The 25,276-nt window shown below is 36.1% G+C and overlaps 1 protein-coding gene across 2 annotated transcripts in view; it reads right to left on the bottom strand.

The window, feature by feature from the left end:
* Positions 1 to 588: 588 nt before the first annotated feature.
* The window catches only part of LOC107085927 (netrin-G1-like), an 81,181-nt gene continuing 56,493 nt past the window's right edge, over positions 589 to 25,276 (bottom strand). The window contains exons 3-6 of one of the 2 annotated variants that reach the window (XM_015376584.1): positions 19,552 to 19,724; positions 14,996 to 15,022; positions 12,490 to 12,534; positions 589 to 2,858 (exon numbers count right to left, since the gene is read on the bottom strand). In XM_015376584.1, the coding sequence (XP_015232070.1) occupies positions 2,620 to 2,858; positions 12,490 to 12,534; positions 14,996 to 15,022; positions 19,552 to 19,724 (484 nt within the window). In that variant the 3' untranslated portion in view covers positions 589 to 2,619. The remainder of the gene's footprint in view (positions 2,859 to 12,489; positions 12,535 to 14,995; positions 15,023 to 19,551; positions 19,725 to 25,276) is intronic. The other variant, XM_015376585.1, reaches the window with a different exon arrangement.

Genomic DNA, 25,276 nt, shown 5'->3' with positions numbered 1-25,276 from the left:
AATACACTTACAGTATTGTACAGTTTTTCTTTTTTTCTGATACAGGTGAGCTCAAGCAATACTTCAAAGCCTCTGAAAATGAGAGGGTCTTAAAACTGTAAGGAAAGATGGATTGTGATACAGCTGGAGCTTTTGGCAAAACAACAGATACCCTGCAGTAGCAAAGTAAAATTACTCATGTCACTAAAGCACAGAAAAGGGTCATGGATGTGTAGAATGTGGTTGGGGTGGGCTAGAGATCAGTTGGAATTGGGTGGCAGTGAAGATAGAGACCTTATAGCAGTAGTTTGTTTTTTCTAAATTGAGGTGAAGGTATTACAAGTAGCAGCCCCCTTACTTGTTTTAAACACATGTCATGTTACAATAATCTTCTGAGAGCTTGTCAGAACAGAAAACCTAAAGGTACATTGACTCTGAACATGAATGAGGCGAGTTCTCTGCATGGTTCACCTTCCGTTAGCCGCATGACGCTTCAGCTCCATTTTACAAATGATCTGTGTATTTAATTTGTAAGTTTGAATATCATACATATCTACATGTCATTCGGAAAATTTAAAACTGCAGTTACAGATAAATGTAATTCAGTTTTAACCAAACAAAATCTAACTCCAGCTATCTTGAATAAGACTTTTGAACAGGCAAAATTTAGTGTCACAGATAACAGTAATAAATCAAATGTATTGATTATATCTAAAAACACCTTGCCACACAACTGAAACAGCTGTAACTTCCACCCAGCTAGTTTCACTGAATGATCAAGCAGAAGGAGCAACAATCTGCTTGCCTTTATTGCATATTATGTGCCCAATAGATCAGTATATAAAGCCAAACAGCAGTGCCTGCCTACTTAAAAATGCTTTGTTACATCTATGCAACTCAACCTCAGGTCACAACATTAAGTCCGCGATTGGTTATTCAGATGTGAATTAACAGAGAAGTTTAGATTTTTAAACTGCAAAAGTTTGCTACGCTCTTTCCATGAGATCACTGCACCAGTACTTGCAGTGTCAAAATCACTAAATTTGCATTTGATATGCATCCCTCTTATGGTCCAGGTATGTCCAAAGACGGTCCTTGAGGGCCGCTGTCCTACAGGTTTTCAATGTTTCCCGGGGTCAGCACAGCTGATTCTGCTTATTACAGCTCAGCAAAAGACTGATAATTAGCTGGCAATGGAAATCAGCTGTGCTGAAGCAGGGAAACCTCTAAAACCTACAGGAAAGCAACCCTAAAGGACCGACTTTGGGCCTGCCTTGTTTATGACCCTTGAACAAGTCTCTACATAAGGATAATATAGAAATAACTTGCTCCATTCATGTCATTTCATCTTGCTAAGAAGACACTTTAACAGAGGGGACATCTGGTGCCGCTGGTTATTTAAATTTAAAATAACTCCAGCAGAAAATATTTATAATTGTACATGCTGTGAGCTAAAAGTAGCATCATCTCTGTACAAGTTGAACACAATGTTAGAGGGATACCATTTAAACAATTTGATTTTCATTGACAAAAATTAAACATTTTAAAATGCAGAGCGTCCATAGCTGAGTCCTTAATACTACCTATACTTATGGTTGCCAAAGGCTGCCCCCAGTATCAAGATACCTGTTCATCATCATCTCCCCCAGCATGGTTTAAAAATCTAAACTTGATAAGATCGAGTAATATTTTTGATTTAATGCCAAGGTGCGTTGAAGTTTTAGGAAATTATATCACTAGTCGGATGAATCATGGCAGTAGAGCAGGCAGAAGCCATTTGAAAGGGGTAATTAGCCAGTAAATAGTACAATCACATAGGTAAACTACCTCCTTAGTATTTATGCAACTTCTTCAAAGTCCTGCTAATGACTGATAATTTGACTATAATGTGTCGAAGCAGAGAAAATAGACTTTGTGGAAATTGAAGAACCCTGGCTACGAATTTGGTTGCCGAAGAAAACCTTAACTCGCTAAAAAAAAAATTCCGTTTTCTCATGGACTAATATAGTCCCCAGGTGTTTAGGAATTTGCTTAATCATTAAATGATCAAATAGCGGGTTAAGGGGATTTACTATGCGGTGAACTTTGTTTTCTGTCTGAAAAGGTACTAGCCTTCAACCTGAGAGATTAATCACCATTAATCAAACTCAACTTAACTATGACATAAATCTTAAACAGGTAAGGATCCTACTACTCATATCTCTGTATATCCTCACTTCAAAAAATTCAAAAATCACTTTAAGAGGTCTCTCTTCACAATAAATATTTTTTCGGAATACTTAAATTGATAACAAGATAACTTGTGTCTAGTTCTGCAGAGCTTGCCATCACAATCTGGATAGATTTTGCCTAAGGAGAGAATGTCCAGTCTTTATATGAAGAGGCAAAAGAGAAAGACATTTTTACAAAGCAATGGCATCTACAGTCTTTTCCTGTGAGGTAAAAAAGTCTTTCTTTCACTGTGCCTTTCAAGAAACTGCTTGCCCATCTCTTTTCTTCACCCAACAACTTGGTCTTGGAATAAAAAAAATGGTTATACTGAGGACAAACACTTTGTTTTTTCATGTTCATAAAGTTGAAAGGACTCTCTCAGCATTTCTTGTCTTGGGGGTTGATTTCAGGGATTTTGGTTCAAGCTTCTCAGCAAAGAGAAACAATTGAAAGTAGGACCGTTAAAAGGGGAAGGAAAAGTGGATGGTCTACAGAGTGATGATGGAGGGCTGCCCGTCCAGATAGCTGGTCATCACACTCTCCGGGACCCTGGCATCTAGCCCTTTCACACAGGACGCCTGTGAAGCCAGGGGCACAGTGGCACTGCTGATGGTGGTGGCATGTTCCACCATTCTGACAGCGCAGCATCGCATTGTCACATACCCGAGCTGCAGAGACAAAGCAAAAAGGGCAGGGGAAATAGAAAGGAAGGCCTGATTAATAGAACGCTTTGTGAAAGGGGCAGATCAGAACATCAACAAACAGGTTTACAAGGCACAAGTTGCCTCTTCCTGTCGTGTCTTGATGGCTCAGCATCCTTACTGAGTAGCAGGCATATCAGTGAGGACCAAACTAAGAACAGCAATCAGCATTAAGAAAGGTAGAACCATCAGCTGAAAAAAAAATATTTTCATTAAACAGCTGTACTGTGAGTAAATGTATACAGTAAGAGACAGTAAGAGAAGAAGACATCTTTCAAAAAAAAGGGTAGCTTTACATATTAAACAAAATAATAATAATAAAACATTTTATTTAAAGCACATTTTAAGACACTTAAGGTCACTGTACAAGAAAACAGTCAAAAATACACAATATAACACATTATACACTATATTAAAAACAGTGGAGGCAGTTAGTGTAGGTATGCAGTCTTGAACAGATCATTATCTGGTACACAGATTTAAACAGAAGTAAATTGTCAAGATTACAAATATCATATGTGAGTGAATTCCAGAGTTTGGGAGCAGAATGGGAGAAAGCTCTGCTTCCCATGGTGACAATATGGGCAGGAGCTCAACAAGTATGTTCTTTTATGTGTATATGGAAAACTGCGAGTTGAAAGTATTCTAAGCAGGATAAAAAATCTTAGTGAATTAGTGCGCAAGTTATTTTAGACAGGAACTAGATTTTTTTTTATTTTCTGTACCCTAATGGTCACATTTATAAATACTAACTGATAGGACAGAACTTCTATTATGTATTTATATTTATTTAGAAATGTATTGCTACTTTATTGTTACCTAATGGGCTACCTTTAAATAACATCAGTATTTTGGTAGACTTTCCTAGAACTCACTGGCTATTGGTGGACGTAACAGCTGTTGCCCAATATTCAGGAAATACCTTGAAAGTTTTGAGAAAGTTCAAAGAGAAGACCTAGTAAGGTTTTAATAATGTTTCAGAGACCAGTAAACTGTTTTAGGAAAAGATCTGGGAAAAAAAGAATATAATTTCTGAAAAGTTCAGTTACAATACTTGTAAGTCTAAGGCTACGTTCACACTGCAGCCTGAAGTGACCCAAATCCGATTTATTTGCCCATATGCGACCTGGATCTGATCTTTTAATGGCTGTCTGAACAACACAGATCCGATTTTTTCCTATCTGACCCAGGCCACTTGGCTATGTGGTCCTGAACCCGATACGAGTCTGATCTTCTCAAATGCGACATGTGTGTGAATGGCCAGGTCGGATTCATCCGACCTGAATGTCATTAATACCCAACAAAGGTCACTATTCTGCGTCTTGATATGCAGAAGCTGCAAGAAAAACAACAACAATGGCAGTCGATGATGCGGAGAGCAGTATTTATGTTTAACCATATTGAAAAGTTTGTGTTTAGATGGTTGGAAAAGACCGCTAGATGTGTGCCGGCACTACCATCCATGTTTACTTCCGTAAACATAGAGCACGCTGGCCTGTGATGTCATTGCGTCCTCTACTGTGCATGCGGGACACTTGCGTTGTATGACTGCAGTTCACACAGGAGATCACTTACAAGCAGCATATATTTGGAAATATGAACGGCAATGCAAAAAGAATCGGATTTCACAAAAAATATCGGAACTGAGCATCAAGGGCCTGCAGTGTGAACGTAGCCTAAGAGTGTTATTAGTGGCTTCTAGCAAATTAGCTGCTATTTGTCGTAAATAAGCTTAAGGACTTAACTGGGAGATTATATTTGACACAGTGATGCTTCACATGCAGTGTTTAAAATAAACAGGTTATAAATCTAAAATTCTGAATATTACTTTTTTATATAGAATAGAAAATAATTGCCTGTCTGCATGTTGTTTGTCAAAAAATGTTTTTTTTTTGTTTCTCTATAAGCTATAAGTGAACAGTCAAACTAGATTTTTGCTCTGTTACTGAAGTGATTAAATCTGTTCTTCTGTTGAATTATGTTAAAAAAAAATGGTTTGATTCTTTTTTTCCCTGGTTTTAGAAGGACAGGTGACGTCTAAAGGACTGCAGCTGCATTTGAAATTGATAGAATTATTTTAAAAACTGCTGATATTGTGTTGCCATTAGAAGCCTAAATATTTCTTGAGTCGATTTCAACCAGCCTCAAGGATAATAAAAAATGATAAAGATGGCTTGATTTATTTATGTGACGATCTCAAGTTATGACAACTTTTCAGATGAAAAAAGCTGTTGTTATTTTCACCTTTCTGGACTAGTTTTTAATAAACAATACTTTATTGTCCATAAAGCATATCTTTGCAGGAATGGATAGTCTTAGTACCTGTGAAATCTTTATTTATTTGAATATAGAGTGATGGGTATTACATAAGATGATATTCACCTTATTCTAGGTACCACCTCATAACTCAATTATCTCAGTGAGCCTTTCTTCTGGCAGCAGTGAAATCCAGGAAGAGGTAATGTTTGCTCAAAGATTTCTGTGTAATTGGATATCTCCTCCTGCATAAATAGTAATTATACTTTTTGGTTTTCACTATTGTGGCTTCAAAAAAAATAATTATTTTTCTGCCTTAAAACTGATTAATAAGGCTGTGGCATTGCATCTGACTCAATCGTTCGCTTTCATAATCTCTGGTGTTGTTTTTCTTTTTTTGTGTGATGATAAATGCAGTTTCCTGTTTTTAAGTGTATAAAAACTTTATATATAAAGGAATTCTAAGGTTAAATATTTCACCATATTAACTAAGTTGTTTTACCTAAAATGCATCATGCTGCTCTGTAACAGCTTCTTCCCAGTGTCAGCTGTAAATAGAGGTTTGAAATAATGAGGCTGCTATGAAACATTTAAATGAGACAATGTAAAATCTGAAAAATATTTTATCGATGACTAAAACCATTTATTTTAATAGTGGATCTGAACTGATAAGAGGAATGTTCTTTAGTGATTCACTTTGGAGAAACTCGCACAGAGAGAAGCCAGCAAAGAGAAAGCTTTATTGACATGAAGAAATTATGACTTTTGGTGCTCAGACCCTGGCAAAAAAAGTCAGAGCTGAATGCAAAAGATCTGAGTAAGTATTCTGACACTGGTGATGAATGGAGGCTAGAGAACGAAGGCGTTGAAGGGGTGGAGGAGGGTAGCAGTGCAGGTAAGCGAGGATGTTATTGAATCTGGAGCCTTAAAAGCAGAGATCTGAACGATCATTGGTTGATATGTAGGGATGAAGTTGCACATGTAGGCTGGAGCTTCCCAACATGATGTGGAGAGGAGTGGCAGCTTGAAATTATGTCTAGGCTTCATTATGCATTTTCAATTTTATATTGGTCTGATGTTTTGTTTAGTAGTTTTATTTAGTTATTGAGAGTTTCTGGTGTTGCTCTTGTTTTCTCATGCTTTTTTTGTGCATTTTTTGTCTGGTGAGTCCACTAAAGGTTTTTCTATTTTTTGAGTACCAGTAACTGCAGTTTGATTTTGGCTAAATCTTTTAGTTTTAACACTGTATTCAGCTATCCTTCACAAGCCTGAAACAAATACATATTTAAATATACAGCAAAATCAAATAAATTAGATTTCCAGTGTTGATGTTGTATGTAGAAAGTACAGTGTTAATTCAGCACATATTAAGTCCAACCTCGACCCTGCAAACATTAGTTCTACCACATAGTTGGGGTTAATTGAGTTAAATTCAACCAACTCTGTCAAGTGTTGCTTTTAATATAAATTATCATTTTAAAAGTGTTTATATTGGTTGGCTCTAGTTCAAGCTAAAATAACACTTTTGGAAGTATTAAACAGTTAACAGACATTATAGCAACACTCGTAATAGTTGTAATTTAACTCTGAGCAGGACATAATTATCTAATTTGCTGAGTAATATGGCTATTTATTTGCTGTGTTTAATCTCTTTAAAAATGACCAGGATATAGCCATCCCTTTTTTCTTTCCCAAAAAAAAAAAAAAAAGCTCTAAGGTATATTTTCATAACCTCAGATTTACATCACCTCCTGAGAAAGGAACCCAGGCTTTGTCTTAACTTAAAAAAAAAATCAAAATACATAAACAAAGACAGCATATTTACTTGATTACACCTTACATACAGAGAAGGTTAAAGCAAGCTTACTTTCATGATGCAGGATAAAATACAGTGGCATTCTGTCTTTAAACTAACATTAATGCCTCAGTTTAAAGAAATTGCTTTATATGACATCATTCACTCCTGAACTCAAGCTGACAACAAGAAAAGACACAGCCAGAGCTAGCTATGCACCATGCAGCACACCCTCTGCAGATATGTGTGCCACACACCTTTGTTATATGTGTGACATTTTAAGAGTGTAAGTGTTATGACAGATCTGTCCTCAGGCCTCAGTGGTACATGAAGCAACAGGGAGAAAAACTCTGCAGCAGCCACACAACAGTGACACAAAGGACAAACATCTGATGCAATTTGAGGGTGTTAGTTTTTTATGTCATTTCATCTTGTACAGCTTTCCAATATTTATTCATTGAATGAGAGATTGGAGGCTAATTAGTGTAAACTTCATCTATTAGTAATGTAGATGCATAGTGACTTTAGTAGACCAATGCTTTGAACATGTCCAATTTTTTTATCGTCTAATCTCTCTGAGCTCTTTCAGTCCTCCAGATACTCTACAGCTGAAGTCAGAGAGAGATACAGAGTATCTTAGCATGATAAGAGGCTGGGTGTCACAAATCAATGCCCTTGATCTTATCTCCTACTTCTATACTTTTTTGCAAAAGATCAAGATCAAGGTTCTACTGCATGTGACCAAGGAGGTCTGGTTATTTACATGTATATATGTGTTTAACCTTGTTAAATATTCTATGCAAAAGCAGAACCCCCCACCCCCACCCCCACCCCTACCCCATACAGTATTATAACAGATAAAAAATATATATTATAAGATTAAAATATTATTCAAGAAGTATGATAAGAATAATCAGAATACAAACGTGCCAGAGTCAGAAAGAACTTCTATTTATTTACACATATAAGCCAAACTAAAAGATATCCACTGTGATGTATTTAATACTTTTAAATGTGTTTATAATAATAGATTAAACAGTGCATTAATCATAACTAGAGAAATTTATTAAATGCAGGATATACTAATTATATGCTTGGAGCAAAAATAGTTTTGCCTCAATTACAATCGGTCAATATCTTTTGCCATGATGTCAGTGTAAGCTGAAACATTGCATTCAGTCGTGCCTGCTCTTATCATATTAACACACAGGCCTCATCATTAGTCAGTGATTCAAGGCACTGAAGTTCAATATGCACTGCCACTTATGATATACCCCTTGACTGTAGAGGAGATATGATATTATCTCAGAAGAGAGAATAGCAAATCATTTCCATTTTACAGGAGAGCTTTACAGGTAAATGCTTTCTAATCCGGAAACCTGCATAAGTAGGACTGATGTTTGATTTATTCGTTTTTACATCGGATTTTAGTTTCAATATATTTTTTCTAAATATTAATTTTAGTTAATTGTAAAATATTTCATGGACAAGGTTAACTTTCACTCTCAAAAAAATAAATAAAATCCAGCTCTTGAAAGAACCTGTAACCCTGTTTATTGGGATTCATTTAATATATTTACTGACAACTGGATAACTTTGAAACTAATACATTTGCAAAGTTTCATATTTGCATCATACCCAGCATTTAAATGATGACAAGGTAAAACCTGCATATGTATTAATATGTTAAGCTAGTTAACAACCATTTAAAAGGTTGCTACCTATGTGACATTAGCTAGTTAGTTAATTCCTGAAATAAACCCGATCATCTTTCATTTCTAGGCAGACTTTGTCTTCACAATTGCTCTTCACATATAGGTATTTTGGTCACAAAATCATGGGGGGAGATACATACAGATGACTTTAAAATGACTTTAAAGTAAAATTCCACAGCACTGTTTACTGCTTCTCTTCCTAATTCTATCAAACAGATTTTGTTTTACACATTTCTTTTTATCTTTATTGCCATAATATAAAAAAAGCAGAGTCAGTTAGGAGATGGACCAGAGACCAGCAGCAAAGTCCAACATGCAAGGTCTGCACAGGTGAATAAAGAATAAAAGTAGCTGTAGAAAAAAACAACAACACAGCCATTGGTTTATAGTGTAAAGTTAAATTCCACTTCAATTTTTACTCTTCTTGATGCTATTTTAAAAATGTTGCTCTCCACATTTTATTTTATGCTTATTGCAATAACAGAGCAGAGTAAGCAGCAGGGAGAATGATAAAGGGTCTTTCAGGTAATTAGAAATTATAACTTCCTGTGAATAATTATTGTAGGGAGAAACCAGGTACATTTTAGGGAAAAGATTTTCACAGATATTTTACAGGAACGGTGAAACTGAATGTTAGAGACTGATAAATTACTCTCAAAATTTTGCCCCCTCACTTCTACGATGGTGGTTACGCCCTCTGGAATATGGTGTTGATTTAGTCAATTATGTTATTTTTGTTGAGAATTTTATTTTTATTTATCTAAATGTTGTTCAATCAAATTATTTGAGTTGTCTTGAAAATGAAAATAAATATAATGTGTACAAAATTAAAAAATAAAATGTTTATATCAATTTAATGTAAAAATAAAAAACAAAAAAAGAGTTAAACTTGGATTTCAACAGTGACAGAGAATCAGTTATATGTTCATTAGATTTACAGCTGGATGTTAACTAAGTAACTAAGACCATCAGTGAAATGATTGGCCATTTTTATTTCTGCCATTTTCTACACTAAATGCTAGTCACACCAGGTCAGATACAGTTTTCATTTTGTAGGTCTAGTCATAAATCAGATTAAGTTGGATAATAGTAATAGTAATAGTGATTTGCCCATTTAATATTTTTGTCATACTTAAATAGAATAAATTCTGTTAACACTTAAACATGTTTTTTTCTTGTATTTCATAGAGATTACTCCTCTTTATTTCTGATTCTGTGATTGTAATGTGTTTGTTGATAGCTTCTGTCCGCTGCTGCTTTGTGTTTTTAGTTCTTGTTTTATGGTTACAAATAAAGAGTTGAAAAAAATAAATAAACACAGTTTAGTTGTTTTGTCAGATGCTATTCATCACTGGCTGATAGTAAGATGCATTTGCAACTGTGTCAGTAATCAGTTTGCTCTAACTGTACTGTAAGCCTTCAGATTTTGCTTGAGTAATTCAAATGACTTTAATGGATTGTGGCTGAGGTCACTAACCCATTTTACACACTTCTAGTCTCCAGTTTTACCTTCTCTAACACTGTGAGATGTTTTGACAAGCTCACCCTGCCAACTGAATGCAACTACTGCAGAATTTTTGTAACTGGCAATAAAGGGTTAAATCAGTGGTTCTCAACCCTGGTCAAGGACCCGCTGCCTTGCATGTTTTAGATATGTCTGTTCCAGCACACCTGATTCAAGTCATAGGTCCTCCGCTGCAATGAAATGCTGCAGAAGCTTGTTAATCATCCATTCTTTTCTGCTATGGTGCAACAAGGAAACAAGTAAAACATGCAGGGCAGGGGTCCCTGAGAAACAGGGTTTGGGGACCACTGGGTTAAATCAAGTATAGAAATATAATTAGGTGCAACACTTGTCCGACATAAATGTCTAAAGATGGTAATGGGAATGAACCATTTGATTCAGGAATGTTGGATTCAGTATTGCATTCAGTGAAAAAATGTTGGGGGTTGTACCTTTAAGGACTCTGTAAGACTCATTACTGTACCAATACTGCAGATTTGGATTTTCACACTAATTTACTGTCATGATCTTGGCACTGATGACTGGCTTAATTAGTCATTCCATTCAGCTATCTAACTCTGTCTGGTTTCTCATCACTGCTCATCTGATCCACCTGCTCTTGCCTCTATATAAGATGCTTGCATCCAGTCATCAGGGCCAGATTATTCTTGTTCTCCCTAGCCAGTGGTGAGAGTGTTTTTAAAGTTCTTTGGTGTTTCTGATTTGCTGATACTGACCTTTTTTGCCTCTCAACCACTGACCCTCCCTGTTCCCATCTGATCTTAGTGGTGAGAGCATTTTTAGCATAACCTTAGTGTTTCTGATTACCTGATCCTGACCTGCTCTGCCTCTCAATCACTGAGCCTGGCTGTTCCTGTTCTGATCCATTTGTCTGACCTGTCTTCGGACACCGGTTTGCTCTCCAGGACTGCAGCATCTGGGACACGCTGGGCGGTGCAAGTTGTATCTTGTTGGCAGCCCACTGGCTTCATCCTACCTTGTTCTCTGGACTGAACTTGCTAACTTGTTAGTGACTCACTAACAATAATCTTCCTCCGTTAGATTTACATGGTCACAAACCTGTGTTTCGTCTCTTTAGAGTTTCCTACCTCAGACGTTCTAGCCGCTTTTTCTGAAGACCCATTTGTTTTTAGTAAATGCTTTTTTAATAATCCCACTGTCTGTCTGGCCGTGAATACGGGGTCCTCTCTTTTGAGTTGTGACAATTACAGAGATCAGGTAAGGTTGGTGTACCATAGTGATGTGTTAATTAGGCATTATTAACACTGTTTAACGTGACAGTCATTAGCAACAGCTCCCATATCAACGTGATCAAAAACATGGGTTTTTGATCTATGAACTTGAGAAGTGCCAATGCATAGGTGTTGTTGGACCAATCACTAGTGAGCCCTCTGTCTATCGGTGCGTCTATCTGAGATCTTATGCACAGAAGCTCACACCTTTAGGAGCTGTTCATAATTTTTTGAAGGTGTGCTAGTTTCCCTGGTTTAATGACTCAATGACTTAATATCTGGAATACAAATAAAAAGATTAGCTGTTCTTGTTTGATTTGCTATTAACATATATCAGTATTCACCATGGCCCCTTTGTCCTATCTGAAGTTTTTTATTCATCTTTTTTTTAGAATAACGAATACAAAAAGCATATTGTAGTTCAATCAGATTATTCTGTGTCAACTTATATAGATAAAAGAAATAAAAATGTCTCACTGTGGCAAACACTCCATTGGGTTATCTTTAAAAGTGAGATAAAAACTGAACCCTTATCTTAAAAATCCTTCAAGTCTAACTTAAAATTTTTACCCCGTTGTAGTTTTGAAAGCAGTGATGCAGGCACGACTTAAGACTCACTACACAGGATATGTGGGCCTGCGGATTAGCAACAGATCAATCTACATAAACCCCCCTGGAGCCTGTTCCCTCTGTCCCTCTCTGCTATTCCTTTTTCCAGCTTCCTTTTCCTTCCTTAAGAAGAAGGCAGAAAGGGTGCACCCCCAGAGAGCACTCTGGGTAATTAAAAAGAGGGCATGATCAAAGAGGTTAGAAGGTTGTGAACTCCGTGATCCTGAGGCACGTGGCCTATTCCCTGCAGTATACTCATAACAGAACGGTATGCCTTGTAAAGACTAGTGTTTCGACAGGTTGAAAGTGAGGTTTGGTCAAGACAGCCTACTGAATGCTACAATTAACATACTAACAATAGGGCTATTTTTGTTTTCGTTTTTTTTTTTGGCAGCCAATCAATAAGCAGTAAAGTAGTGTTGAGTTGGCAATGTCATGCTGAAGTTACAAAAACCTATGAGCCTACCTTGGTTGCGATTTGCAACACCGAGAGATGAAGCATTTGCTCGATCTGTGTGAAAATGGAAAGGGTATTTGTTACATCAGTTGTCAAATATCTCAGCCTTTTATGTATTTAAAGTGAGGGAGTAGCATGCATAGTCCATTTTTATAACTGTATTCTATATCTCATCTTATTTAGATCAGAGTTCTTTGAAAGCCATTGCAGGACATTCAGGGACATAAATTAGTTAATGCATAGACAAAGTAGCGCGCATGCAGCCCAAGTGTATTTTTCACAACAGAAAGGAAGGGAAGTTTATGCATGGAAGTGCCTGTTGTTATTCAGCGCATGGAGTCACCTTCAGGCATCAACATGCGGAGGGATGCGCGGCTGGAGCCACGTCTTCATAAAGAATGGGTTTTTCTTCCCTTTCGCTTTGGGCACATCTTTTTGTGTCTTTGTGTGTGGTTGAGCAAATATTCAGGAGCGTAAAGCAGAGATATTTCTTTGTTGTGCTAATATATTGGGTAAATTTGCAGGGTTCTTACAACATCAAATAAAATAAATTGTAAGCATGAACATTTTATTTTAGAACACTATGTGAAAGTACTTCTCATTTAATAAAATATAGGGTAAACGTGACATGCAACTTGCAGTGCCTTCTAAAAGTATCCAAACCTCTTTAATTTGCATTTGTAAAACAATATTTTATTGGGTTTGAAGCAACACATATTTCAGTTTAGACTCAATGGCTAGCTTAATTTGAGATGACAATTGTGCATATTAAATTCTGGGAGCATATTGATGCACCATGAGGGAAAGACTTTTCAAAAACTCCCATATGTAACTAAAGCGAGTGAAATCCATCAGTATATAAGCCATGTGACCTTAAGCACCGATTTACGGCTTCCCCTTTAAAAGGAGAGCTAACCATAAATAGTTGCTGTTAAGCAACAAAACAGATATGACAAATACCTTATCAGACATATTTTTGGTTCACAGATGTAGGAGTTAATCTAGAAGGGTAAATGTGACCTTTCCTTTACAAGTAACTCCCTCACTTCTCAATCTGTTGGTCAAAAGTGGTTTGCTGTCAGGTTGCACAACATTATGGGAGACCGTTTAGATTTACCACAGTGCTGTGTTGCTAATTGCTTCCAAAACGTTGCATGTCGAGCACCCCTAGTGGCTTAAAGTTACAGTGTTGCTTTAAAACAATAGACCAAGTCAAATTAGTATCTGAAAAATGTGACACGGCCCCACTGAGTGCTGATCAAGCTTTTCAAATAGTGAACACAGGATCTTTTATTTGCATCAGCTTTTTAGATTGCCCAAAGCTATTACTTCAAATTGGATTTGGGCTGCATCATTTCAAAACATAAAAAGGCATATAAACCATTCCATCTAACAAACATATGTTTGGCTCTGTGTTCAGTTAATGTCCTGCTGAACATTAAATCTTCTATGTGGTCTTTTTTTTAAACAATTAATTGGTTAGTCTACCAGAATGCTCCATTTGTCTCCCCAATAACTCTGACTAGCTTAACCGACTCTTCTCAAAAAAAAAAAAAAAATCTCCATATAATGATGTTGCTGCCAATAATGTAGCGGTAGTGGAACATTCAGAGAGTCGGCTTGAACTTTCATCATCTTAACATTTTCCATGTTGGTTGCAAAGTTCCTCTTTTGTCTTGACTGGCCGGAGCACTTTCTTACACTTTTTATAACGTCTTGGAATGCACACCCAAAAGTTGTGCTGTTAAAAACCATAAAAAATTGCATTCTGTTATAAAATTGTTTAATAGTGCCAATGATACTACTTTGTAATCATACTTGATACTACTTTTGTCTAACACATACATTCTGGATGCCATACATTTTAACCTTTAGATGAAACAAAAAAAATCTTTTATTTAAGTGAACAGCTATAAATACTTGTTTGATGCACTAAAACCCTCTTTTGTTAATTTGTACAGCAAAAAAAACTATGAAAATCCATAAAGATTTCTAATGTCATCATTTACATGCTATTTTTTAAGCTTAATAACATTTCAGGTATTTAACTATGTAATTGTTTTGTGTTCATCCTAAAGAGTGCGCAGGTGAAAATTATGTTAAGCATAAAAGTAGGTGTGTTTGCAGGAATGTTGCATATGTTTTTATTGCTTTGCAATACAAGTTTGGCATCATTTGTGAAAATTTTGGAAATAAGGAAACTCTCTTTTTATCCTATTTGTTACTTATCTCAAAATTGTCAAGACTTATAATAGTGTGCTCCTTATTGAAATGCACAAAGATGTGTAGTTTTTTCTTTATGCATTGGTCCACTTTGATGACCAAGAATACAAAATTACTGTTCTACATGTACACCCAGTCTAAATGAGTGTTATTCAGTGAAAGACATGCTGATCACTGCTTTATATGTACCACAGTCTCTCACACCAACATCATCAGTCGAACAAGAGTTAGTCATGGCTGGGGGAGGAAACCCATTAGTCAGCATGCCAATTAAAAAGCTTAAACAACTTACGCACTGTTCCATGATTGCTGGGAATGCCTGTGGAAAAAGAAGAGGGGGGAAATGTTTTAATCAAGTGTCAGCTTGTTTCACTTTGATACATGAGTCACACAGTTGAAAGAGAACCAGTTGGATGTTTTTTTTTTTCTTTTTACCTTGAAAAGCCCAATGTCAGAACAGTTATTAGTTTGTCCATAGTTTGTGAATCTTGTCCAAACTTTTACTTTTTACTAATTATAATAAGTGTTTGACCAGAGACAACATGTCAAAGAATTAAAATGCTTAATACTAAACATACATTTTTTCTCCTATTCATAATTAAAGGGTGAGGTATTTCGTCTAAGCTGGATCTTGCTCTGCTCTCCCTGCAGCAACCGTTTTCCCATATGTATTATCAATATCTGGCTGTGGTTCTATTATCTTTGTACTGAATAATCGCCATCAGTGAAGGGTTCTGATGTCCACAATTAGTTTAATCCCTGACCTTTTTTCCCCTGTCTTCTATGATTATGTTCAGGAGTTTCTCAACTGCTGGAAGCAGAAAACCAGCACAGAGGCTAGAAATGTTTAGAATTTAAGTTTTAGTTTACCAGTTATTAAGTGAGGCCAAACAATAAAACACTTGTTCTATGTCAGGAATGGAGGGCATACAACATTGCCCTTTGGAGGCATTCTACAATTTGATCAAACTCCCTCAAACACCTCTTAACCTCTGTACCTGCTCGGCAAAACGAGATAACACTGCTGGCAAAGTGGACTGTCGAAAAAAAAATGGTGTAGTGAGTTTTCTTCTACAACAGCAATATTCTCTTTGAGAAGAAAAGTTATAATTAAATTAATACCAACATGATGTATGATATGTTGGGGTTCAAGCACACAGATGCAGACAGTTAAAGGAACAGGGAAGCATTGATTCATAAATAATTTCTATGTTACAAAAAGTAAAGGTACACAAGCTCTACAGGTAGCTCTATGTAGGATAATCAGATTTCAACGAGCAGTTTGCATGTCAACCGGACAAAAAGAGAGCACATAAAGTTAGTCACAGTAAAAGCTGAGCCTATAGCTATGTCAAGGTGAGACAGGAAAAACAATAAAAAACAGGCCCAATGGGTCAACTGAGTAAGTCTCAGCTGTTTTGCAGAGATGAATGGAGAAAGACTTAAACCTTTAAATGTGCAAAGTAGCTATCTGAAATACAGGTGTGACTCTAGCAAAGAATGGTTCTACAAAGTGTTCTCTTTGTGGTGGTGATAAAGGATTGTTTAAAAACATGGATGTGTGCTGATTAAAACTGAAAGGCTTTGTGGAACGTTCACACCAAAGGCATTTTGGGCATCAAAAACACTTAAATTTAGACACTTGGTCACCTACACTGGTCTGCATGCTTTGACGTTCTGGATGCTCTGCACTCTAGTTATTGAGCCGCTCTGTTCTTTCGCTACAACCTAGAGAGCAGCTTGGCTTTATTCACTTAAAAGAGATTGAAAAATAGTTTTAACACATTTTTAAGTGAAATAGTTTACCTCAAAACATCATCTGTGCAGACAGATCATCAGGATTATCATCCTACAAAAATATTCAGTTCTTGTTCAGCGTGCTAGATCCGTCGGATATAGGGGAGCGACAGCGTTGGGCGTCCCCCAGTGAAAGCTCTCTGAAGCTGAGCAGGCTGTTGGGGACTACCCGCTACATTCGAAGTGGCTGGAAGTAAATAAGAAGTGTTTTTAAGGTTTGTGGTAAAACCTGCAAGTACCAGAATATACAATTGAATATTTTTCACCGACAGATTTTAACATTTTTAGTTTAATGATAAACTGTTTCGCTATAGTTGATAAAAAATATTTTAGTGCACTTAGGATTATCCGAACTCGCCCTGTGTCAAGTTCAACCCCTTTGTATTTATTTATTTTTGATATGCACACAGCAGCGATCATGGCTTGCAGTGATCGCTTGCTAGTTTCTGTTTCCCCAAAAACTCCTGGATTAGCTTTTATGATTAGTTGATGATATGCGTCAAGCTGAAAAGGTTCTGATTTATGAACTCCAGCTTTGAAAGCTCAGAGGCTGGGACGCCAGGATGCTCTGACACTAATAACAATAAGATGGGCCGCTCTAGATGATCAGCCGCAGTGCAGGACCTCTTGACACTGCTTGACGCGGTCCTCGAACACTTTGCATGTAAATCGGATGCTTTGATGCCCAGAATGCATTTGTGGGTAAACGTACCTTTAACCTTTCTGATTTTATTGTGTAAAAAAATTAAATAAAACAATCAAAACCTCCTTATGAATTTTTTTCCTGATATATATCGTGTTCATTCCAATTTGTACCTATTCTTCTTCCTTGCATGGACTAGAACATTTTTAATGCATTAAATTAATAAATGTTTCAGTTTTGAGCACCTGATTACTGATCAGAGTTAATCAAGGAAGATTTGGGCTAATTCCAATCTCTAACTAATCAAACTATGTTAGTCATAATTTTTTTTAAAGCCTTACAAATAAATGCCCTCAACCTGGGCTTTAATCATGGAGTATATGGATGGCGTCATCATATTTATGATTTAGCAAGTAAATTGAAAAATAAATGTATTTCATAAGTTCAAAACCTAGCACGGGGAATTTAGACATACATCATATGTTTAAGGCATAACTTAAAATGAAACTTTTTTTGTTTTACTTTTTAAGACATTGCAGAACCACTTAATATTTAATTCCAGTCTTTCTTAGTCACTTCCTGTTCCTGAACATTACGTTCTTAATACAGAACAAGACTCTTTTTTTTCTAAAAGCTCAGCTTCATTTTATACCAGGTCTCCATGCACTAGGATATAAATATGTAATAGACCCTACCCAGAGATTAATGATTGTCATGATAAAAGAGGAAGACTTGCTGACAGATGAAACCTATTAAACCATAATTACACGTTGCATGTTCAACAGATTTGTCCTCACAGAGACTCTTTACATTTAATATCTTTATAAGAAGCAATTCATGTAATAGATATGGGCATGTTAAGGGTCTACATCTGTACTCAAGAGAAAAATAAGCATAATTCAAGACAAAATGTGCACATTCAACACCTGGGGGAGCAATATTGTTGCGTCACTTCCATAATATTGCATTTCATGCCACAGCCAAACAAGCGCTAATATTGCTTTTGATATGGCAAGACCTTAGTTTCATCAGTTCAGGGCAGATGCGTCCTGGTGGTGGATTTTTTAATAATGGCCTGTCAATCTGACGTTGGGCCTCACATTGCAGGAAAGCACATAAGACTGAGGTTGTATGGGGGTAAATCCAGCAATATCTCCTTAGAGTTCACAGAGTTTCTAATAAACAGACTCCCACATGCAGTCAGATATAAGTGCATATTCATAACAACACTTAAATACCAGTGCACAAACATGCAGATGATTCATGAAACACATATTCATACAAATCACTAGATAATTATCTAATTAATCAACAGCAGATTTGAAAACAATAATAGGAAAAGCGGGGTTACAGCAAGGGATCAATAGTAATATAAAATACCCTTCAAATCTAATCAGAATTCTAGTCAGATAGTCAAAATTAGCAACTGAAGAACCTGCAATAAATCTATGAGGACTGCTGCTGTGAGGTTTTCAGACTTCAAGGCTATAAAAAGGCGAAATCAGGGACTATCCGGCTAGATTTTCAACCATCTGGCCACGCCTGGCCATCTACCTCCACAACCCTGCAAAGCTGTGTTAGATTTATCGAGGCAATGAGCCTCCCTACCCCCTGGCATAGGATTTGATAAATGTGACTCAACTCCTGTCTAACATCATAATGGAGATAATGCTAAAGAGCACTTTCTGCCTCTGAGATGCCTTGCAATATTGTATTCTGAAGTTTGACCTTTTTATTGTAATGATTAAATAAACAGTTGACCAAAGTTCGAAAAGGCAAATCAAATTTGTACAATGCTATTACGATTTAATAAAAAGGATAGGAAGTAATTCTATTAAGAGGTGAATATTCAGATATTTACCGGCCTAGTAAAACTCTTCCTCATCTTATTGACCTTAGCAATACAGAGGGAAACCATATAGTTTTAAAAGGAATAGTGGAACCAATTTTAACTACTCGGTTTCTGCCACTTAACCACTGTTGGCTAGATCAATAGAGATAAAATATCTGCCTTAACCCAGATGATTTGGCAGATATTTATATGTGCCAGATATATACAGTATATCACAGGTTGTTTAAATAAATACAAGCCTTATTGCGTACAAACTCTCAAATTACTGACATTAAAGATTCTCAAAGATTCTTAAACCATTTCTCCCATTAATCTGGCAAGAATAGTATAGGTTGATTAGCTAACAAACACTTTAAAATCAGTCATAAGTTGTTTTGTTACCAGCCTAAAACTTCATGGTTTTTAAAACTAACTGCTGTAAAGGTTTCTTGTATCATGTGGCTTGGGATGTCTTTCACTGCATTGCATTATCATAAGAAATTATATATTGATATTTTATGTGTAAGATAAGTCGATGTCCAAAATTTGTAAAAGACGGCTTTGATTTTCTACTTACATATATTTGCGGTTCCTTTGGGTATTGGGAGATAGGAGCCCACACTCCAGGCTCTTCCGTGGTAGTGCCTCTTGCAGCGACTGCAGTCTGGCCCTGTGGTGTTGTGTTCACACTCACAGCCCAGCTTCCCCTTGTCAAACACACAGCTGTTGGCATGCAGGTTGCACTTGCATCTAAGACAAAGGGAAAGCAATAAAAGACAAAGGCTTGAATAGGCTTTGAGCTGCATTCACACAATCAATACCTTCTACAGGGAATATACAGTCAGCCCTCACGGCAATTTTTATTTATGCCTTTCAGAAATTGGGTAAATTGAAATCCTCATGGGTTATCTGAGATAAATCATGCCTTCTCAAAGCTTCATTATACTCTGTTTAAAACAAGAAAACGAGGCATAATCTGTTGGCACCCCTGTGGAGGGAACCGTATTATGAATAAGGTCACTTTTTTGAGGGCGGAATGAAAGACACTCTGTAAGATTCAATAACTTAACTTAAAAAGGGGCCTGTTAGAAAGATAACAATAAAAATGCTGTGTATACTGGGAGTTTTTGTTTCTGTGTCTTTAAAGTAGTGTTGTTTATGAAAGCCAGCCTTTGCTTTAAAACTCTGATGGCAAAGCTAGTTTATAGACTGAATCGTAACATAGCTGACAGATGCTTTTGACAGCAGAAGAGAGAAGGCCTGACGGTTTTCTACATCGCTTTTGGCCAGGTTTTGAGAAAAAAAAAAAGGTTAGCTGGTGCTTTATTTTGAAAGACCTCAACCATCAGTAGGTGCAAAGAGTAAATTCCATTTGTTCAAAATATAACTTTTCTTCAGTGTTTTCATTCCCACTGTAAAGATCTAGGAGATGGAAAGAATTGTATGCTTGTTGTAATAAGAAATATTACAGTTTATATTTTAGAGATATAGAGAGATTTTAGAGATTATAGTTCTCTGGATTTGGTGTAACTCCCAGTTGGGTAACAAGTTACAACTAGTGACCTCAGCTTCTTGTGAGGTGAAAGGAGAGGGAATCAGATGGGAGGAGAGCATGAAGTGGATCTGACACTGTAGACCTCCCAGAAGGTTTAGGGAGCTTGTAGTTTTGCATTGAGTCTATGTTTGTTTTTACAAACTGCTTCCGAGGGAAAACTCTTCCTGTTTGAACCCATGAAGGTTTTTTTTTTGCGTCAACTGCAAGTGAACATGAGACAGAGTAACGACAGAAAATATCCATTCTAATTGAATTCCTGGCCTTGCTTTGACATCCAGATGTATTAATGGATAACAGGGATGAGGCAGTACATAATTCATCTCTGCTACAGGTAACAGCAAAACAAAGGAAGTTTAAAATGCTCTCTCTTACTTACTATAGGCCTGCATTGTCAGTGATTAAATAAATTACTGGGCTTTATTAACCAAGGCTGTTATCACCTTAACATTCTAATTATTCTGGAAATATCTTCTAGTTAGAGCTAACCAGAGTACTATGCCATACTTAGGCATGACCCGTGGTGTTGAGGGTTGCAAAAGAATTTAATTAGCTGAAATTCTTTTAAACGTAAAGGGATGTTACCTATAAGTGATGTTAGGTATGTCCTTTATCATATTACATGTAAACAAGTGTCTATGATAAATTCCGATATTATTCTTGATGTAATGTTTAATTCAATAAGCCTTCCTTGGCTGTAGGCATCATGATATGACACAGAATTATTCATTCATGGCCAAAACAGAAGATCGTCAATCAACAAATGCTTTTAAATATCTAAATTTCATTAAAAAAGGGGGCCTGTGGCAGATATTTCTTTGGAGTTCACCTTTTTCTTTTGAATTATCTACAGTATTCTTATTTACAAAAGCACTGTGACACGCCTACTTTTTTGATGTCTTAAATTACTTAAACCAACATTATAACATTTAAAATAGAACATAAACATTTTAATCCAAAGGTATTCCGTTTGAGATGGAAAATAAAAGACATTTATTTTGGATTTAAAATGTTAGGTAAGATATAAGATATTTCTTTAAGCCCATTTTTTGTTTTACCCAAAATCTTTGCTAAACAGACTTTAAATACAACTTGGCTAAATACAGGTTTTTAAAGAAAGTTTTAGTTGTTGAAGAGAGTAACAGATTGAAAATATTTTATAAAACAACAAAATGGAAAATATTTAAACCAAAATGGACAGACACTGGACATATTTTTTTAAACATCCAAGATCCAGCCTTACAATATGTGGTTATTTTAATAATTTATGACAAACTTTGAATAAAGTAATGCCTTCAGTTTATTGCAGAGCAGATGAATTATTATTTTTTTTATCTTTAACAAAAAAGAAGCCCCTTAGCCCATTTAGCTTGATGAGAGCCTTTTCTTCAAAAGGTTTGAACAATCAGGTCTAAATATGTTTCAATGTGCAGTAGAGCAGATCAAAACTGGGATTTTTTTCTCTCCTTTGATTTAATAAAACACAAGTGTGTGTGGAGCATCGTAATGTTTTATTTTATTTTACTTTTGCCAGTGAGATGGACTAAAAGGTGCATGATAATTCTTATTACTACCTTTATCTTCAAGGGTTCAAACCTCATATTTCTTTTACAGTCCGTCTCAAACTGCCAGTAGAACTTGCCATGCTAATGGACGGACCAGAGTTAGTTTACGTCATTTGTACAGTGACCACTGTAGATCACTAGCAGATAAACAACAATTATGTAAATACTGAAAAAAGATTGTATGTTCAATTTAGTGCCTCTTATTTAGACTCTTTGAAGATTAAGCCCTAAAAGTATTGTTCTATTTGAAAACAAGCAAATAGGCACTAAATGACTTATAGCAGATATCACATGTATCATATTATTTTCTTATTTTAGATTTTTATCTTTCATGAATCAAATGATGAAGCATTATTATTGATTGAAGCTGCTCAGTGGTGCAGTGGGTGGCACTGCTGACTTGCAGCAAGAAGGTTCTGGGTTTGATTCCTGGCCCGGCGTCTTTCTGCATGGAGTTTGCATGTTCTCATGAGCATACGTGGGTTCTCTCTTCCTCCCACAGTCAAAAAACATGACTGTTAGGTTAATTGGCTTCTCTAGATTCTCCTTGGGTGTGAGTGTGTGTGTGTGAATGGTTGTTTGTCCTGTGTGTCTGTTGCCCTGCGATGAACTGGCGACCTCTCCAGGGCATACCCTGCCAATTGACTGCTGGAGATATTCCCCAGCACCCCTTGGGACAAGTGTGTCAGAATGGATGGATGAAAAAGTAAGAAGAAAATATGAAGTGGAAGAAAAATAAAATATGTCTCAACTATTTTGGAAATCAAAATCTGAGATTGTTTACAGTCCCCAAAAGTCAAGTCTTTGTCCAATTCCCCTTTTCTTAAGCTAAGATATATTTCTTAGGGGCACACAAGCTGGTGACAAAAAAAAAAAAAAAAGCCAAATATTTTTTCAGCAAGAAGAAATATAGGTTTCTTCTTGCTGAAAAGGAGTTTTCCTCTCCACTATCGCTCTAAGCATGTTTGGCATGAGGGATTGCTCTTGAGTCAATACAATCTGCTGGTTTTCTTTAAATAGAAACCTTTGAACCAGTCTGACTGTATAATCTGGCTAAATTTTCTCTTTAAAGTGCCCTGAGATGGCATGTGTTGTGAATTGTTGCTATATAAATAAACTGAATTGAACTGAATTGTTTCCCTGTATGTTTAGGGCCATTGTCCTAATAGTTGACCCAATCCTCTTTTGCTACTTTAAAAAAAAATTGTTCTCCATAATTATCCTGGATTTAGATTCATCAATCTTAAAATCAGCCCTGACCAGCTTCCTTTTCTCTTTTAAGAACACCACCACCTAAGCATGATGTTCCCACCAACATCTTTAACTGTGGACATGTTGTTTTCTGTCACATACAGTCTTTTGTCTGCAGAATAAAACAATGCCATGATTTTCTATCAAAATTAGCTAGCTTCTTTCCAATCTCACATAAAATCAAGGTGTAGGACTTAAAGTTGTCCTGACAACCTCCAGAGGTCATCACACTCCTATTGGCTCCTTGACTAGTCTGTCAGTTCAGGGTGACAGCCATGTTTTGGTAGATTTACTGTTGTGCCAAAATCCTTTAATGGATGATGAATTGAACAGCGCACAGTCAGACAACCTGCTGACTCTGCTTTATATTTCCCTGACCTGGGTGGTCTTCTCATTTTGTCTTTATAAAACTTGTTGTTCAGTAATGCTCTAAGGGTTAAATTATTGGGGTATTAGAGTTAAAGGTTTGAGTTGTGAAAGTTTCCCAAATATAAGGAACTTCAGTGATCACACTGAAATAGTTAAATATTTGATGATAAAAAAACAACAACAAAATTTTTTTTTTAACAGTATTAAAGTCTTAAATTATATACATTGCAAGTAAAAATGGATAACATTTATAAGCAGTCCAGATCCTCACACCAACAAAACACTCTTTCACCTCAAATTTCCCCATTGTCCCTAACTTTTTAATCAATTAAAGTCCTCGCTCTATAAAATTAATGACTGGGTGTAGCTCCTCTGCCATGCAGACAGCAGTGACTCCCTGAAGTCAAGAGCAATGAGATTTGACCTTCCACTTAATTAAAAACCAGCAAAATCTGGATCATCAGCCCCAACCGGCATGGCAAGCAGGCTGATAGAGGAGAGGATGTGGACTCAGGGGAGCTCTGGGATGCAATGCTTTTGCCGCCGGCATTGTCATATTGAAATCGAAGAACTTTTCGGTAGCTTTGGATATTGGTCACAGGAGGGGAGAGACAGAGAGAGGAAAAAAGGTAGCTCCTGCCAATTCTAGCTTACCTAGACCTTTATTTGAAGATTAGCTGTTAAAAAAAAAATAAATAATGAGATTGTAACTACACTGAAGGCATAATCTTTATTTTTCTTTACGATACAGACTGCAGAGATCATTTAAGCCCTTGTGAAACTGCCATTTTAATTAAAGTCTAGACAAATGTTGTGTTCTGCAAATAAGGGTGGTTATGCAGTAAGTTAGCTTAGGTTATGGAGCAAAGTGTATCTTTTGTACAACAAAAATGTTTGTGATGTTTGAGTGATTCTTTTTTTTTTTTTTAGAGTTTTTACGGCATTAGTGGCTCGTTTTTCCGACAGTAGGCTGACAGGAAAGGGGGAATATGAAAGAGGATACAGTTGAAGTGATTCTAGACAAAAGCAAACCGGCCAAAATTAAATTATTTTTTAAATTGTAAAAATTACCCAAATAAAGTATAGTGATACATTACTATCAGCTTTAGCGATATAATTTGTGTGAAGTCTGGTGTGTTTTATTGAAGTCAAAGGTCATAAAACAACACATTTTTTCATAAAGCATAAATCAATATGGGGGTTGAAACCTCCTTGGAGGTGTGGGGGACTGCAACATGGTTTTTACAATCATTGTGATGTGATGTGATGCCTGGTTTATGTGGAGTGCATAAACATATTACTAAATACTACTATCAATATTGACATAAGTAGATATAACATTTATTTATCTAAACCATACCATAATATTTTAAAATGCATAACATTTTTAAATGCACTGTCAACTTTAATAAAAGAGCATTCAAATTAATAAAATAATGCAATATTTTTGATAAAAAGGAAGTTTTTTTAGAAATTAATATATAGTGACTTTATTATGTTAATATATATATATATATATATATATATATATATATATATATATATATATATATATATATATATAT

This window comes from Cyprinodon variegatus, unplaced genomic scaffold (assembly GCF_000732505.1).
Source record: "Cyprinodon variegatus isolate N-32 unplaced genomic scaffold, C_variegatus-1.0 Scaffold137, whole genome shotgun sequence".
Lineage (NCBI taxonomy): Eukaryota > Metazoa > Chordata > Actinopteri > Cyprinodontiformes > Cyprinodontidae > Cyprinodon > Cyprinodon variegatus.
Note: the sequence above shows the minus strand (reverse complement) of the source record. Positions and strands in the feature narration are given on the sequence as shown.